This window comes from Triturus cristatus, chromosome 7 (genome assembly GCF_964204655.1).
Source record: "Triturus cristatus chromosome 7, aTriCri1.1, whole genome shotgun sequence".
NCBI classification, from domain to species: domain Eukaryota; kingdom Metazoa; phylum Chordata; class Amphibia; order Caudata; family Salamandridae; genus Triturus; species Triturus cristatus.
In genome coordinates, this window is record NC_140590.1 from 1,613,440,609 (window position 1) to 1,613,458,850 (window position 18,242).

An 18,242-nucleotide genomic window follows, 5' to 3' on the forward strand; every position below is an offset into this window, starting at 1 on the left:
GTCTGACTTCTGGGATCAGTAAACTGGAAGTTTCAAGTGAGACATTGACAAAGTCTGTACTGTCCCTTAATAGGAGATAACTTGCAGGAGCTGCCCATGCAGGTAAGAGCGGCGGGGCCGGGTTGGAGGGGGGGATTTTAAGCTGACAGTGCCATATTCCCTTTTCTGCTGAGAGACTCTGATGTTGAGGGCATATTTCACACTGAAGCAAGGAAAGGGATAGCATTACAGTTTCCTCATATCTCGTACCATGCTGTCAAAATAAATATGAATATTTCATTTTACATATTTCACTTAGGCGCAGAGTGTAACCAAAAGCAGGGCAAAACTTTAAAGATGCATGCGAGTAACATCCAAGTAGAAATGTTTAAACGTTACCTAGGAGAAGGAACTTTCTCTTGTCCCCATAGAGTCGCAAAAGGTCTGTGCAATAATCGCGAACTGCCATGCCTGTCCGGTACTCATGGAGCAGCACCGCAAACTGCTGGATCTCCTGCGAGGAGAGTTTATTTCTCAACTGCAGGAAGAGGGCACAGTTAACAAGAGGAAAGAAAAAAATGTTAGTCACCAACAACAAGCTAACAGAGGGGACATAATGGAATCCCCTCAAAACACCTGATAAAGTGACCATCATTCATATATTGTATGTTTAACAATAGCACTTTGGTTCATGCATAAGATACTGTCACTAAACAATGCAAAGAAAACAGATCCATGCATAAGATACTGTGACTAAACAATGCAAAGAAAAGAAACACTATCCTACAGTGGCGACTGCAATAGAGCGAGGGTGGCGGGGCGGGCTGGGGGCAGGGGAGGATAAAAAAAAAAAGTACCTGATTACGGCCGCAGCTTCTCCTCCATCTTCCTGGCTCCCGGCAGCATACAGGTTCCCCTAAACCAATCACGGCGCTGCTGACAGCAGCGTTGGGACAGGTCTGAGCAGCCTGTTTGGCCACTCTAACAGTGCCTGGGAGCCTTGGGACTGTTCTCCACCTAGCTGTGAAAAACAGTCAGGTGGAGAAATGCTAAGAGCGCTAGACTGTCTGGCTGGCCTAAGACGGACGGCCAAACTGTCTACAGGCGGGCAAACTGTCATGCGCACTTATGGGGCACAAACCACTCCTCCTCCCTGTGAGCCCCCAGCCCCGCCCGAACATAGCCCAGTAGCCGATGTGAAAAATAAAATGATAATAACGTTATCAATATATTTTTCCTTTTTCCACTGCTCTGAGGGCAGTGGGGCGATGCCCCTCTGCCTTAGTGGAGGAGCCGCCACTGCCTATCTAGCAAAATGTGTATGAGCCATTCAACACTGGCCTGTCACAGAAAGAACCACAAACAGAACATCAATGCAAAAAGGAAGCTTATAATATCCGTACCACATGCCACACCTCAAACCCTGCTGTTCTCCGATTGATTCTATACAGCACATCCTGTGCTCCAAAAGCATGAGAAATTAATGATATGCTTGCATTCAAGTCGAGGTTCTTCCACAAAACACAAATGGGCAATGCTATAAACTTAAAACAACATCATGGTCCTACTACAAAACAATGTCCAGCCATCGATAAAGCATTCTTGCGCCCACTCACAAAAGCTTATCATGCTATGAACATCCGCCGAAGCCAAAAATAAGACAACACACCCACAAATAACTGCTGAGCTGCAACACGATGCATCCTTGACACTGTGTCTAGCCACATCAGGATGCTCTCACTGTGTCAAGCCACACCAAACTACAATCCGGTCACAAAACACTGCTAAGCCATACTGTGGTCCGTCCACAATGTAACTCAACTCACATAATGATTCATGTAAAAAAAAAAAACTACACTGTTATATGCTTATGAACTTTTGGGCCTGAAATAGAACTTGGTGCAAGGGTCACAAAGTGGCAGATATCCTGTCCGTTTTATTACAAAGGCATTATATCCTGTGGCACTTGTAGTACAGTGGAGGGGCTCCCCGCCATTTTGTAAGGGAGTAACCCGTCCACCAAACACTAAATCAGGGCCTCTGTTTAATGACACCCAGATAAGTTTTTCAGAAACTCCCAAAGATATCCAAAAACATTAAAAATAATAATTGTGAGAATAACTTATTTTAATGCTGCTGTTTTGCTATTTGTATGTCCTGTAAGCAACTGGTGTTCCTGAAATCAATGGTACTCAATTTATCAACTGTGCTAGAGCTGTATCGCTAGATCTTCTATAGATAGATCATCCGAACACGGCAATTCCTCAAAGAAACCCATCCAGATACTCCAGATCAAGCTTTGAAACAATTCCTGGCACATTGTGATCCGAATGAGGAATCTTGGTCAGCTCGACTAGGATTCATCCATGCAAACCGGTCCAACCACAGCATGAGTTATCAAAAAAGCATTGACTGGTAATGCAACGACCCATTCATGGAAGCATGATGTCTATGAAGGCCTCAACCACAACAGGACCTATCCATGAAAGAGGATCCACTGATAACTTGACACAGCCAGGAAGCACTGCCCAACCAAACTATTATCCTATCACGAGACACTGCTCAGCCATGCCATGGCCAATCCACAAGAAACCCTTGTCCAGAAAACAGCACAGTTGTACGTGCATAAAACATACTTTAACCACTCAATGATCCCAAATACATTTTGATCCATTCCTGGAACTCTATCTAAAGATCCTGAACCACTGATTTCATTTCATTTTGTAACACAGGCCATTTATTAACCCCAGGCATTCCATAACTCAGCCTAAAACACTACCCAGTTGCATCATTTTCCAATCATAAAGCCCAACTGGCATGGAGCCCTGGATAGCCGCACGACGAGCTATCCATCTCCATGTACTAGGTGAGTAAAAAGGAAATTAGAAAGAACATTTGCAGTGGTAAGGTCCATGCCGCATGATCATACAGAGACCGTACAGCCCCCCTCACTTGCCAAATGATTTCACTCTTGAAGACGCAAGTATGTAAATATGTAGCGAGCAATGACACTAGTTAATTAACGGATACATAGTAATACCTGCTAATGAGGTTATAATCCAACGACAGAATTGGTTTAACATGGCTGAGACAAATACAGACATCACCCGAAAGAGTTAAACCTTCACAATCTAAAAGAGTTGACAAGCAGACATATTCCAAATGAAGGTAAACTCCGCCATTCATCTGTATTTCGAACTTCACTGGGTAAGAGATTCATTGGATTTATGTTTTCATATTTAGTAATCCTTATTGAAGTCTTAAAACAGTAAAACATTACCTCTTGCCCAGTTCTCTCATTTGTCTAAATCAGTCCCGTAAACTGCCCCAAAGGAGATCTGAGAAGTTTGGAATTGAAAGTCTTGGTTTTTGCCTGTGGTCAAATTTCAGTTTTCGTAGCTTTCAGTATTTCTCCGCATTTGGACCAGAAAGGTTGGGTTAAGAACGTCTGCAGCTCTTTGTGTAAATGCCCATTGGCCTTTCACTCTGGCAAACCAAATTTCTGTAGATTTACATATCTCCCCTAGATCTTTTTTCAGAACCTCTTTTAGTTCCTCATTTATCTTGGGGTGACTTCCCCTGCTCGTTTTTGCCTATTTCCATTCTGAAGTTTGAGCCTTCGGTCTCCATCCGTCAATCATCGCCTTACATGGCAATTAAGTGGGTCACGCACGTAGGAAGATCTGTGTTTCGTAGGTCCTAGCAATACCTACCTGATCTGCCCTAACATTTGAATTATCTGGTACATCAATGCTAAGGATGCTTCAGTATTGCCTGGCCTTTTTTCTGCTGCTGTGGAGCACTTGTGTCGTCAGTGAGGTCATTACTCAGGGTGGACGAGCGATGTTTTGTGATGCCAACACAGGGGTAACAGCCTACTTGAATGTTTATTAGTGTTTGACTAAAAGGTAAGGATCAGGCACAGGAAGTCTCAATCTGCAATTGATGTAACCACACTTTACTTTAGTTAACTATGGGCCTTATTCAAAGGTGGGCTGTAACCAGTGCTTAACTTGAGCTGGTGGTTTCCAGTGCTTAGCAACGGCAGTTAATTGTTAACACCAGCACTTATGAGAGTCTACCACATGGTGGCGCTGTTCTTCTAATTTTCTTTTCTTTTAAACATATTTTATTGAAATTTTACAGTACCAATCAGGCAAAGGCCCGGTATAATCCACTCGAACACATCTTATCCAAGCGATAGCGACATTTGGAATAACAGTGGGTACTGATTGAATACAAAGCATAAGAAAACAAACTACAAACAATACGCAGACATCCCCGCACCCCCGACCAAGGCAGGCAGATTTCAAGAAACACTTGTGACCAAGAAAAGGAAACAACATATCGTACAGTAGGGCCCACAAAACAAACAAGAGACAATTCCTATGGGGATTGTGAGGGGAGAGGGGGGAGATCAATGCCATGAAAAGTAGCCCACCGGGCTTTAGGGGGCAACTCCTCGCCTGGAACACTGTCTCCTCTGCACCCATACAATTATCCAACTCTTTACATCACTTCCCTACTGTCGGTGGCGAGGTTCCCTTCCACAGCTGGGCTATGTCCCTCTTGGCAATCGTAAGGGCGAGGAACAATAGATGCTGCTTGTAGCGATTCCCGCAGATGTCCTCCGTATTATGTAGCAGGAACAATCGGGAGTCTAAGGGCAAGTCCCAGGACAGCACCTCGCTAAGGCACGACGACACCCTACCCCAAAACGGTTGCAATGCTGAGCAGCTCCACACTGTGTGGAGCAATGTCCCTTCGTCCCTTTAACAACATAGGCACATGGAGGATGACACAACCCCCATCTTCCATAGCCGGACGCGGGTATAATACACGCGATGCCCATATTTGAACTGGATAAGACGGTATCTGGAGACTACTGCAGCGCCCCGGGGGCTAGCAATCGCCTCTGCCCAGTCATCATCAGTCAACTCTGGGATTTCGTCTTGCCACGCCTCCCTTGTTTTATGCAATGTAGTGTGTCGTCAGTGTCTGATATATTTGTCTAATTTTGTGTGCACCAAGATTGCCCATGAGAAGGCGGTCCTCAAGCGGGTGAAATTCAGGAAGGTCAGCGAGATTCGTGAGGGTGGGGGCCAAAGCATGACGCAATTGAAGGTACCTGTGGAACTGGGTTTTGTGGAGGAGGAACTCCTCCTGTAATTGTTGGAAGGACTTGAGGACGGTGCCTCGCATAATGTCGCCCAGTGTTGATATGCCAATATGATCCCACTGACGGAACCCCTTCAGTGCAGCCACCTGACGCAGATAATTGCCGTGCCACAGAGGTGTCGCCTGCGTCAGCCACATGTTCCATCCCATGCGTCGGACGTTATACCTCCACAGCCTGATCGTTGTTTGCCAGGTGTGTGGTAAGAAGTCAAGCTTCTGCGCGCTATAAAGTAGGCGCAGGAGGGGAGTTTTATCCATGGCGACATGCTCCAATGCGAATGCCAGGTCTGTAGGTGAATTGTACCACCAATTATTTATTATTGAAAGGTGGACTGCCACGTAGTAGGGGTAGACATCTGCGGCTGCTATGCCCCCGCAGTAGGTGGATTGTGCACATGTCTGTAGTACCACCCAGACCCCCCGCCCCCATAAAAACGGTATTTTGAATGGCATTAACCTGAGCAAACCACGCCTGTGGAATGTGGTACGGAAAATTCTAATAGTGGTATAGCCCCCTGGAGAGTGAGACCATTTTACAAATGGCGAATCGTTCATAGAGCGAGAGAGGGAGGAAGGGAGGACCAGATAGAAGTCTCCTCACGGAAATTAACAAGGAGCGGGTGTATGTTGCGGGTCCAAGAGATCTGCGGACATGGGGATACAGACACTCCCAGATATTGAAAGCCCTCTGTGGCATGTGTGAGTTAGGAAGCCCATGTGGTCCTGCCCTGGTGGCCACACACTGGGAACAATACCGATTTCACAGGGTTTGTGTGAAGCCCAGTGTTTTGGCCAAAGACCCGGAGGATTAGCAGAATACAGGGCCCCGAGATCCAGGGGTTGGTCATAAAGAACAACACATTATCCATGTATTGCACAACGTGGTCCGACTGTGCCCCTGACCAATCAAAGCCTCGGAGCACCGAGTCCCTGCGGACCCATGCCGCGAGGGGTTCTACCGCAAGGGCGATGAGGAGAGGCGATGGGGCCATCCCTGCCGAGTCCCTCTACCAATGGAAAAGAAGGGAGAACGGTGGCCGGCAATGCGGACCAAGGCCATGGGTTCAGTATAAACTAGGTGTATGTCCGCTAGGAAGCGTGGCCCCAAGTTGATCGCTTCTAGGAGTTGGAATAAGTACTCCCAGCTAAGGGACTCGAAGGTCTTATCGATGTTGGCCAAGAGTAAGGCCGCAGGGCGTCCCAGCTCCGGGGCCATGGTCATAGCATTGTGGACGCGGCTGTTCTTCTAATTTAGAGATGGGCATAACAACAGTTTATTAATTCAATTTCCATTAAAAAAAATTACTAATAGCTGATGACCAACTATAGCTTTGAGGGGCCTGGAATAGTCTGAATTATCAGGCTTGTAGGAGTGGGATGGGGAGTAGTTGTGTTACTACTGGCACTGACAGCAATAGCAGGGGCAGTGCAGGCTGCAGTGGCCTCCTGGCTTTCCGCCGGCTCCAGCCGGAGTCCTGACCCCAGGACTTGAGAAACCTAAAAGCAGAATGATCAGACTTTTCAAATAAAAAGGGCGCCCCGCACTGTGAAGAACTGGTTATCGCTCAAACGAGTTTTAATCGGCCTTCAAACTATTATGACGTTTCAGAGCACGGGTTAAAAATCAGACGATTAAAGTTTGAGGACACAAAAATTATTTTTATAATCCGCCCAGAGCAATGCAAGAGCAAAGAAAAGAGAAGTGAAAAAAGCCACAAGATTAGGCGTTTAGCAAAACAGTGACGCTGGCGCCCCCTACCGTCGTCATGTAGTCTTGCAGCTGCTCCAACTCGACGTTGCTGTGGTCGCTTTCGCTGCAAGCCGTGGCCGAGCTGTGGTAGGATTCTCGGCAGGATGGCGAAGAATTTCCGCTGTAGTAAGCTTCGAATGTGTCGTGGGAACCATTACTAAGAAAAGAGGCGCGTGAGTCACATTCAGAGTACGCATTTCACCTACGTCAGCGCGTTCACTAAAGTATGGGAACTGTGATCCTGAGAGCAATGGGGGTGAGTGAGTGTGGGCGCGGGGTCATGGGACTGGGGGAAAAAACACAACATTCTGTAACTATAGTGTTGGGCTTTCGCTTCCAGGTAACTGGATACAAACTAAAGCACACACCTTAAACGAAAAACTGAGTACAAGTTAAACTGAACAGTGGGACACGCACTCGTACACATAGTATAACATAAGCTGTCACAAATGTCAAAATGAGGTTCAAGATACAAAAAGTGCTTTCGAAATTGAGATTTTAGTAATACACAGACTCAGAGGCGCAACTAGAGCCAAATTTCGGGGGGGGGGGGGGCTGAGCAAAAATTTCGGGGGGGGGGCTGAGCAAAAATTTCGGGGGGGGGCTGAACTTTAAGCAATAGGCAGAGTGGAGCTGCAGGGGCTCTTAGAAGGGGTGAAACAACAGCAAGGCCTCATTAACATGCAAACGGTCTTTTAAAGACCTGTGAAGTGCTCGGGTGCGGCTGCTTTTTTGCCCGGGAAGCTGTCTCATCCCGGGCTGCCACACACGACGGGGGGGGGGGGGGGGGGGGGCTGAAGCCCTGTGAGTCCAATGGGTGTTGCGCGACTGCACAGACTGTAGCTACTGCAAATATTTTCTATAACTCTCAGTTAAAAGCGCGCACTCCAGAACTGAGTGGGTAGCGTCCTTACATTACCCCTCAAAAAGAATACACCTTTCTCATTATGAAGCTTCAATTGACTCCATCAATTAAAGCTAATCCTGGCTTCGAATCAGCATTTACATTTGCAGATTACCCAATTGCACACATTTACATTTCTTTCAGGTAGCAGGCGCCCTGGCAAGAAGACCTGTTTCCACTTTCCCTGTCTGTCTGTCACTTGGCTCCGCAGCATAGAAGAGCAGGGGACTTGTGCTGAGTGCAACAGTGACTATGGGGAGCACAGACCAGAGGACACATTAGGACTTGTGCTAACAGTGAACAGTGACTATGGGAAGCACGGACCTGAGAACACACAGTGACTTGTGAGAGTGATGAGAGACTATGGGAAGCACGGACCTGAGAACACACAGTGACTTGTGAGAGTGATGAGAGACTATGGGAAGCACGGACCTGAGAATACACATGAACTTATGCTAAGAGTGAACAGTGAAGCATGGACCTGAGAACATGCTGAGCATGGGACTTGTGCAAAGAGTGAACAGTGACTATGGGAAGGAAGCACGGACCTGAGAACATGCTGAGCATGGGACTTGTGCTAAGAGTAAACAGTGACTATGGGAAGCACGGACCTGAGAACCCACAGGGGCTTGAGCTAAGAGTGAACAGTGAGTGTGGGAAGCACGGACCTGAGAATCCACAGGGGCTTGAGCTAAGAGTGAACAGTGAGTGTGGGAAGCACGGACCTGAGGACACACAGGGGCTTGTGCTAAGAGTGAACAGTGAGTGTGGGAAGCACGGACCTGAGAACACACAGGGGCTTGTGCTTAGAGTGAACAGTGAGTGTGGGAAGCACGGACCTGAGAACCCACAGGGGCTTGAGCTAAGAGTGAACAGTGAGTGTGGGAAGCACGGACCTGAGAATCCACAGGGGCTTGAGCTAAGAGTGAACAGTGAGTGTGGGAAGCACGGACCTGAGAACACACAGTGACTTGTGAGAGTGATGAGAGACTATGGGAAGCACGGACCTGAGAATACACATGAACTTATGCTAAGAGTGAACAGTGAAGCATGGACCTGAGAACATGCTGAGCATGGGACTTGTGCAAAGAGTGAACAGTGACTATGGGAAGGAAGCACGGACCTGAGAACATGCTGAGCATGGGACTTGTGCTAAGAGTAAACAGTGACTATGGGAAGCACGGACCTGAGAACCCACAGGGGCTTGAGCTAAGAGTGAACAGTGAGTGTGGGAAGCACGGACCTGAGAATCCACAGGGGCTTGAGCTAAGAGTGAACAGTGAGTGTGGGAAGCACGGACCTGAGAACACACAGGGGCTTGTGCTAAGAGTGAACAGTGAGTGTGGGAAGCACGGACCTGAGAACACACAGGGGCTTGTGCTAAGAGTGAACAGTGAGTGTGGGAAGCACGGACCTGAGAACACACAGGGGCTTGTGCTAAGTGTGAACAGTGAGTGTGGGAAGCATGGACCTGAGAACATGCTGCACATGGGACTTGTGCAAAGAGTGTAGAGTGATTATGGGAAGCACGTACCTAAGAACATTCGTAGTTTAGAACTTATGTCAGGAGCATAACCGTGGCAGTGAGAAGCATGGGACGTGAGATCATGACCGGCCTGGACCTTGTGCTAGGAGTGCAACAGCGACAAGTGTGAACCTGAACCAAGCACAGCGTGGGACTTGCACTGGAGGGCTGTGGCTGCTCTGGGGAGCACAAACCTGACACCACACACTCTAGCTCGTGAACCGAGCTCATGCACAGCACGAGACTTGTGCTAGGAGTCCAAGCAGGGCAGTGAGAAACATGGCTCTGATCATGCAAAATGTGGGACTATAGTTGGGAGGGCAACGGTGAATATGGGAAGCATGGACCTGAGAGCATGCACAGCATGAGATTTGCACCAGAGTGCAATGGCTGCTCTGGGAAGTATGGTCCTGACACCACACACAGTTGGGAAGCATGGACTTGAGAGCATGCACAGCATGAGACTTGCACTGGAGTGCCATGGCTGCTCTGGGAAGCATGGACCTGACAACACACACAGTTGGGAAGCATGGACCTGAGAGCATGAACAGCATGACACTTGCACTTGAGTGCTGTTGCTGCTCTGGGAAGCATGGACCTGACACCACACACAGTTTGGAAGCATGGACCTGAGAGCATGCACAGCATGAGACTTGCACTGGAGTGCTATGGCTGCTCTGGGAAGCATGGAACTCACTCCACACACAGTTCGGAAGCATGGACCCGAGAGCATGCACAGTATGAGACTTCTACTAGAGTGCTATGGCTGCTCTGGGAAGCATGGACCTGCCACCAAAAACAGCTGGAAAGCATGGACCTGACACCACACACAGTTGGGAAGCATGGACGTGAAAGTATGCACAGCATGAGACTTGCACTGGAGTGTTGTGGTTGCTGTGAGAAGCATGGACTGTCACCATGCACACTATGGATGAACTTGTGCTGGAATTGCAGTTGTGGTCTTAGGAAGAAAGACCTCTGAGCATGTACAGCATGGACCTTGTACTCGGAGTGCAAGCATGGAAGTGGGAAGCATGGACGTGAAACCATGCACAGCTTGGGGCTTGTGCTACAAGTGCAAGTGTAAGTGTGACAGTGGGAAGCACTGATCCGAGCCCATGCACTGCATGTGACTTGTGCTAGGAGAGCAACTGTTATTGTGGGAAGCATGGACCCGAGATCATAAACAGCATAGAACTTGCACCGGAGTGCAGTGGTGGCTGTGGGAAGCATGAAGCTGACACCAAGCGCAGTAGGGATCAACTTGTACTGACAGCGCAATTGAGATGAGACCTAACGAAGCATTGACCTGAGAGCACGAACAACATGAAACTGCACGCCGCTGGAGTGCAATTCGGAGGAGAACTTCGCTGACACTGTTAAGGTTGCCTCCTGCCAGATTTCCAGCCCAGCTGAATTCTGTTTACTTCCTGAGAAGGATGGTGCCCAGCTCTACACCAAGACGGGCTACCACATGAAACATACCCACAGGTAACTGGGGACTTAGATCACCCTGCAGGGATTCTGGCAGATTCACCCACCCTAGGCACACTAGGATAGGGGACGCTAGGTAGGAGCACAAATATAATTGTACTTGTATGCAAGCATATAAAGTATGTAACAGCACAATGGTTGAATTGTTCATTTTCTTTACCATTCTTGTTACGCTGATTACTCAGTTATGTTTCCTTCTATTGATAACTGCAGCACACATATTTTACACATGAATCTTATTGCTTCAAAAAGTACTTGAAATGCCAATTTGAGTACTTGTGTTTCTATTTGGGCATGCATGAGTTACCAAACAAAAGGGCTTTATCTGTTTCCACGATTTCCTTGGGGAGTCAGGGTTGTCATGTTCTGAGTTTGCACATATGACCTGTTACCTTGCCAGGTTAGGGGTACAGATGATGCCCTGTGAGATAGCCAGGACTAAGACCAACATATCCTGATGGTAAGCATGGACTCAGTCTCGCACAGTTTTGACATTTATGTTGTCCAAACAAACGCACAGTTTTACTGAAAAAGTATGAACTGTACGACATGGCTGTATGCTGGGACTGCAAGCCTGACAGAGAGAAGCATGGTCCTGAGATCATGAACATCATGGAACTTGTACTGAATTGCAGTGGCGGCTTTGTGTAGCATAGACCTGAAACTAAGTGCAGTATGGATAAGCCTGGTCTGAGAGTAGTGCAATGGGGAATCAGGGCAGCAAGGAGCTTCCCGAAACCATGAAAAGCATGGATGCTCTACTGCTAGTGCAGTGTTGGCTATGGAAAGCGTAGAATTGAGAGCACGCACAGTATGGAACTTGAACAGGGAGAGAAGCTGTGGCCTCAGGATGCATGGACTCGACCCCAAGCACGGCATAGAAATTCCACTGCGAGGGCAACAGTGTATCCAGGAAACATGGACCTCGGACCATGCACAGTAAGGAGCTTGTAATTGAGTGTAACTGTGACTCTTAGAAGTATGGTCCTGAGCACACACACAGCACGGGACTGCACTGGAAGTGTGGCTGTGGCTCCTGCAAGTATGGAGGAAAGACCATGTGCAGCGTGTACTGGGAGGTGCAGTGCTGACTCTGTAAAGCACAGAGGGCGTCAGGGGAAGCAAGGTACTTACAAAGAGCTGCAGCAGCTGAAATCGGCATCATATCCATAGGTCACGTCTGTGCTTCGACTGTCACCTGTGGGAATACAGTAGCCTATCACCATACAGATCACATACATGTCTTTGGGAGTATAGTGGCCCTCACACATTAGCACATACATCATTGTCCAGGACCGGCAGGCCTAATACTGGCAAGTCCCACAATTTGCATTACAGGGCACTCAAACCGGGACCTACCACTGGCCCGATATCAGCATTACCACTGGCCCGATATCAGCATTACCACTGGCCCGATATCAGCATTACAACTGATCAAAAAACCAGCATGAACAACGATCACCAGCAGCATTACTACTGGCCCGCTAACAAATACTACCAATCTAGTTCTAGCATTAGTATTCCCGCATCAAACCAGCATTATCCAACTCGAACATCATCACCACACTTGACCCAATATCAATATTACTACTGCCCCTATATTATTACCCACACATCCACCAATGCCAACATTACGACTGGCCCACTAACAGCGAAGCATTGGCAAATAAGTCCCAGAGGCTGACCGCAATATACTAACTGCTGCCCATGGTACTGAGTAGCGTCAAGAATTCTACTGGCAGAATTAAGCGTAAACTGAGACTGACTAAACATTTCTGCTCCAGGTCTTTGTGGCTCAGTCTGGATTCTGCTGTTCAGACTCACTAATGACAATGTGTAGTTTAGGTCCTTGGGCTTCTTCAGGACTCGTTTAAGACTCACTTTCAGGCGGGGACTTCTGGAGTTAAGTAACACCTTGGGGTTATGGTTACATTCGAACATTTAATTCAGACTATTTGGACTTTATCATGACTTTTGTTTTATGATTCCATGAAACTATTTAACTGCATTGGGTTCTTGACTGACCATTGTTGTCAAAGGCCTTTTCCTAATGGATGTAAACTAGTTCCTTCCTTGTACCTACCGCTCCTGATATAAACTGCATGCAGGACTAAAGGGAGGTACCAAAGGCTAAACTACTCTTCAACCACTGCCTAACTTTGGTCAATGCAATAAAAAACCATCCTGCACCCTCACACCAGACAGTGGACAGTTCTAGAGCAAACCACAGAGTCTCATCACTCTCTACTATGCCAAACATTTTAGGCCTATTCAATGAATACATGAAATGTGAGTGGGACCCACTCCTGGACAGCCATGGGCGCTCCGGGCTGGATGTGTAGTGGAATCCGGCGCGATCCACACACTCAATGCTCTGGTCACCGTAGATAATTTGGAACACTTGGCATAAGAGGGCACAAGATTCCTCGCCAGCGTCCTGTGTGCAAGAGAAGAGGCCAGTTAGTCCAGAGAGCTGAGAGCCCAAAAAAAATCAAGTAAAGGATGGCACAGTCAGATTAGACTCCCTCCCGCCCGGAAGTGTGAGCTCCCTCCCAGAAGCGTGACCTTCTTCCAAAAAAGTACCATCTTATCATGGCTACATACTTTCTGTGCATTGGCATATTGCAAAATAATAAGTTAACAAATATTATAAAGAGCATTAGAGCTAAACAATGACCGAGTGAGGCCCCCTTCGAGATTAGCCCCTACGCACTGTTTATGTCCCATTTGTCCCTTCAGTGTAAGCTGTCACTCACCGCACAAGCTTCCTCCCTCCCAGTAGTGCATTCTCCCTCCCAGCATAGCTTCACCCAAGCAGAAGTCCCTGCTTCACTCCATATGATCCACCAAGATGGACTTTCTCCCAGCAATATGAGGTCTTCTCCTACCAGCGGGGTGCAAACACTCGCAGTAGAGCTCCCACCCTAGCAGGACTTCTCCCCCAGCAGAGGTCTTTGAGCAATGTGAAAGTACTGGGCAGTCTGGGTGTGGCTCATTGTCTTATGACATACCTTGTTCTCCACAGCCAGGATGATCAGGTTGCAGTAGGCATCAGGACTTGGTACTTTTGGGTCCAGTGGGGAACTTCCCATGTGCCGCCGCTCCCAGCTTCCATAAGTCTTTCCCCTCTCCCAGCTCCCACTGTAAGCTTGTCCCCTCTCCCAGCTCCCTGTAGGCTTGCCCGTCTTCCCCCTCTCCCAGCTGCCAGCAGGTTTTCCTGTGTTCCTTTTCTCCCAGCTCCCACTAAATGTGAACCTTCTTTCCCAACTGCCGAAGGCCCGCCCTCCTTGCTTCTTCTCCCAACTGCGGTTTGCCTGCTTTCTCTCCAGGCTCCCTCCCCCCGTAGGGCGGCCATCTTGGCCTGTCCGTGACATTTTCCAGTCCAGGCTGCATATCGTGTGACGTCGCTCCATGTTGCCTCCTGGCTGTTTAGGTTCTGTGCTGCTGCCAACCTGGCTCGTCTTTGCTGATTCACCTGTGGGTTTCTGCTCTGCCTCGCTGCCTGGGTATTTACCAAGGCTTCCTCCGGCAGGGACAGGGTCAACACCCAGACCTGCAAAATGTAAGAAAGAAAGGGCTTCAGAGGAAGCCAGTGAGTAGGCTATCCATAATCAAAGAGCTGCTAGAAGAGGCGGTGGGAACAAAAACAGTACATGGGCACCAGGGGTCGGGCAGCGGTATGGCTATTTGAGCGGCACGCCCAAGAAAATGCTAGTAGTTTAGATCCGGTTCTTTTGCTGTAAGGGCGACAGCCTATGATAGTTGGTGTGGCAACTGAATGGGTGGGGCAGGAAAACTCATCCCTGAGGGTTTTCTGGGTGGCAGACAGGCAGGTACAAGCACACGGTTCTGGCATTGAGACCAAAAAGGGTTGTGACCTGGCTGGGGGACACCCTGGCACAGGGAGCGGATGGGAGAAGCTGTGGTCAGGTGTTGAAGGATATAAGTGAGAAGAAAGGGGTGTTGCTGAATGGTGAATTGTTGCAGTTGAGGTGTTGTTTCATGTTGGGGGAGGCTTACTGGTGGTGGGGGAGTAGTTTATTCAATGTGTTAGTGAGGTGGGGAGTATTCAAATTGATCTAATGTTTGAAGAAGTTAAAATGGCTTTCCTGTCCTAATAAAGAGGCCTTTTTACTTGATGGGGAGTCCAGTTACTGTCCCATATTGACCGATGAAGTTAAAATAAAAAGACATTGAATGGAGGAGTAGGCCAATGGCAGGACCAAAGCAAGAGAAATCTACAGATGATGGACTGTGTGGGTTAGAGGGACCATGCTTGCTATGGTATCCTTTGTTAAACCCCCTCATAGCAGACCCCATGCTGGAGCTGGAGGCAGGGTGGTGCTTGAGGAGACCCCATACCAGTCTTCAGGACGAGCAGGTGCAGGGCGTCATCTCGCAAGTAGGAGGCAGCTGCAATTTCGTGTGTGGGGATCCGCAGGATCAGCTCCTCGTTGTCCCGCCAGGTCAGGAGGAGGCAGCGGGCCGACAGGCTGAGGATGCAGTCCTGCTCCGCCGTAGTCTTGAGGGGGAGCTCCTTCAGCTGCTGCAGAGATGGGGAGCCAGGATTAGGGTAGGGGGCTCAGAGATTTACAACCAGAGCTGAAAAAGGGAGGATGGTACACGACAGACTGGACACTAGATTCAAAGGCACTAATCACACAAGGAGAAATGCCCAGGGGTTTTGAGTTAGGACACTGACGGCACGCTCCATTGGGACACAGCACTGATCACCTAGTAATCTAAACTTTAAAACTGAGCTTGTGGGAAGCATTAGGGCTTTTAAGATGGAGTTCTGGAGAGCTCCATCCTTTCAGGGAGCACTTTCTTCCAAACACCTTGGGAAATGGGAATTGTACTTGGTTGTGAAGCGCCTCAAGTGGGTGCAATGGAAAATGCTACCATAGCACTTGGAATTAATTCCACAGATCTCGGAGACACCTTGCAACAGCAATGCACATTTCATTTCAGTTCTTTTCAGATGTGTCCCCTAACTGAGGAGGATTCTCTTTGTCCCTTTTGTAAAACCTTAAAACCCTATCCCAGGGTCGTAGCTTGGGGGGGAGGGTGGGTTGGGGGATGTAACACATCCCAAATAAATGCATCATCCATGAGATGGTTGGGTCCAGGGACTCAGAGTTGGGTTTGGCGGTGCCAGGGTTAAGTTTCTCTTTGGCTCATAGGCACTCACAGAACATGCAGGTGTCCTCCTTAACATCTTAAGAACTTGTTGAGACTAGACCATTTACCTGCCTTCTGCTAGCCACATGGCAAAGAAAACGAAAACCAATTAGGCAGCATTGAGACTTCATGACTCATGTACTGGGTGGTCTCATACACAATGTCAAAATATCTTTGCCATGAAGAAAGGGAAGAGTAGGTTTAGTAGCAGAGGTCCTCTGTTCGATAGTTTTTCTACTTTTTTATTTCAGAGCATAGAGATGTGGATTTCACAATGTCCTCTCTTGTACTTTATTTAATTTAATTTATTTATTTTATAGTTTTATAGAGCGCGAAACAGACCCGTGAGGGTATCAGAGCACTTTACAGGATTAAGGGGGTGGTATACAAAGCGTAAGGATGGGAGGGATCAAATTGGGAAAGATAGGGGATACATTCTACAGGAAGAGCATGCAGTCTAAAGTCCAAGCTACATGTGGGATAAAAATTAAAGCAGGTAGATATATTATACAAGAAGGCATGCAGTCTCAGCTCTTGGGGGTATGCCCAGGAGTGCAGAAAAAGTATCATCCATAGAGGCCGTGGATAATGCCGAGGTGGAGGGTGGAACATGTCGATGAGGAGATTGTAAGGTATTCATTAGACAAGGTATTTTCCCATTAAGAAGGTTTTGGACTCCTTCTTAAAGTGTGCCAAGGACGGAAGTCTTATGATGGCGGGTGGGAGAGAGTTCCAAATTCTTGGTGCGGCCCCAGAGAATGCCTGATTGTTGGTTTTATTCTTCCGGAAGCGTGCTGGTTGCAGCAACAGGTCTTTGGCAGACCGGGAGTTTCTGGCTCCTCTGGATACCACGAGTTTTTGTGCGAGAAATGTAGGGGAATTGGAGTAAAGAGCTTTATGAGTAATGCAGGCCAGTTTAAATTGGATTCTGGCCTCTAGGGGAAGCCAGTTTAAAACTTTGAGGTGGGGAGAGATGTGGTCGAATTTCTTTGAGCCAGTTAGGAGTCTGGCGGCGGTGTTGAGGCAGGCTTTCAATGAGGCCAGAGAGTTCTTGGGTAGCCCTGCGAGAGTAGAGCATCCATATTCTAGTCTGGAAATGACTAGGGCCTGGGTTGCCGTTTTAAGGTCGGACACATCGAGGAAGGGTTTTAGGTTTCTTAGGTAGCTCAGGTGGAATCTAGCCATTTTGGCCATCGAGTTTATATGGCCACGCATGTTCAGGCTGCCGTCAAGGGTTATTCCAAGGGATTTTGCTGAGTCAACAATGGTAGGAGGGCAGTTTAGTGCTGTGTTGGTCTTGATCCATTCCTGGATGTCTGGATTGGGTTTGGGTGGGGAGATCAGAAGAAATTCAGTTTTATTTGCGTTGAGTTTAAGCTGGTTGGAGGTGAGCCAATGGACTGTCAGCTTCAGGGCCTCGTTCAGGGAGAAAATGTCCTCAGGGGAAGAGATTTTTATGTAGATCTGTGTATTGTCGGCTTACATAAGGTAGGAGATGTTGGCAGTATGTAGCACCTCGGTGAGAGGTTCAAGGTAAAGGTTGAAGAGGGTAGGGGTGAGGGTTGATCCTTGGGGGACTCCAACTGTAACCGGAGAGGGGGCGGATAGATCACCGTTGATGAGGACTCTCTGTGAGCAGTTTTGGAGGAAGGATCTAAACCATTCAAGGACGGTGCCATCCAATCCCATCCTGAGTTTGAGGTGTTCTAGGAGAATTTTGTGGTTAACCGTATCAAAGGCAGAGGAAAGGTCTAGGAGGATTAGGAGACAGGTTTTGCCTAGGTCGAGGGCTTGGAGGGCGTCATCCACAATGTGGAGGAGGGTGGTTTCAGTGCTGTGTCCAGGTCTGAACCCTTATTGGAAGTCATCTAGCAGGTGAAAGTTGTTGATGCGTAGGCTTAGCCGCTGTTGCACACATTTTTCCAGAACTTTGGCTAGGAGTGGGATGTTGGATATGGGTTTACAGTTCTCAGCGGAGTCAGGGTCCAGCGTGGGTTTTTTTAGGATGGGGACAACTTGGCCAGCCTTGAGCGAATCAGGAATTGAGCCCTGTAGGAGGGAGGCGTTGATTATTGAGGTCCAAGAAGGGATGATAGCCTGAGAGGTGGCAGCTAGGCAGTTAGAGCGGAGAGGATCATTAAAGTGATTGTTCGGTTTTAAGGAGGCAAGAATTCTTGAGATAGAGTGTTCGTCATAGATTTTAAAGTTGGACCAGTGCGCTAGGTTTTTGG

At 48.1% G+C, this 18,242-nt stretch overlaps 1 protein-coding gene across 2 annotated transcripts in view; it reads right to left on the bottom strand.

The window, feature by feature from the left end:
* The window catches only part of CCM2L (CCM2 like scaffold protein), a 102,429-nt gene that overhangs the window by 1,045 nt on the left and 83,142 nt on the right, over positions 1-18,242 (bottom strand). Inside the window, exons 4-9 of one of the 2 annotated variants that reach the window (XM_085619505.1) lie at positions 15,193-15,373; positions 13,842-14,383; positions 13,135-13,267; positions 11,965-12,028; positions 6,917-7,064; positions 379-517 (exon numbers count right to left, since the gene is read on the bottom strand). In XM_085619505.1, the coding sequence (XP_085475631.1) occupies positions 379-517; positions 6,917-7,064; positions 11,965-12,028; positions 13,135-13,267; positions 13,842-14,383; positions 15,193-15,373 (1,207 nt within the window). Of the gene's footprint in view, positions 1-378; positions 518-6,916; positions 7,065-11,964; positions 12,029-13,134; positions 13,268-13,841; positions 14,384-15,192; positions 15,377-18,242 lie in introns of both variants that reach the window. The other variant, XM_085619504.1, reaches the window with a different exon arrangement.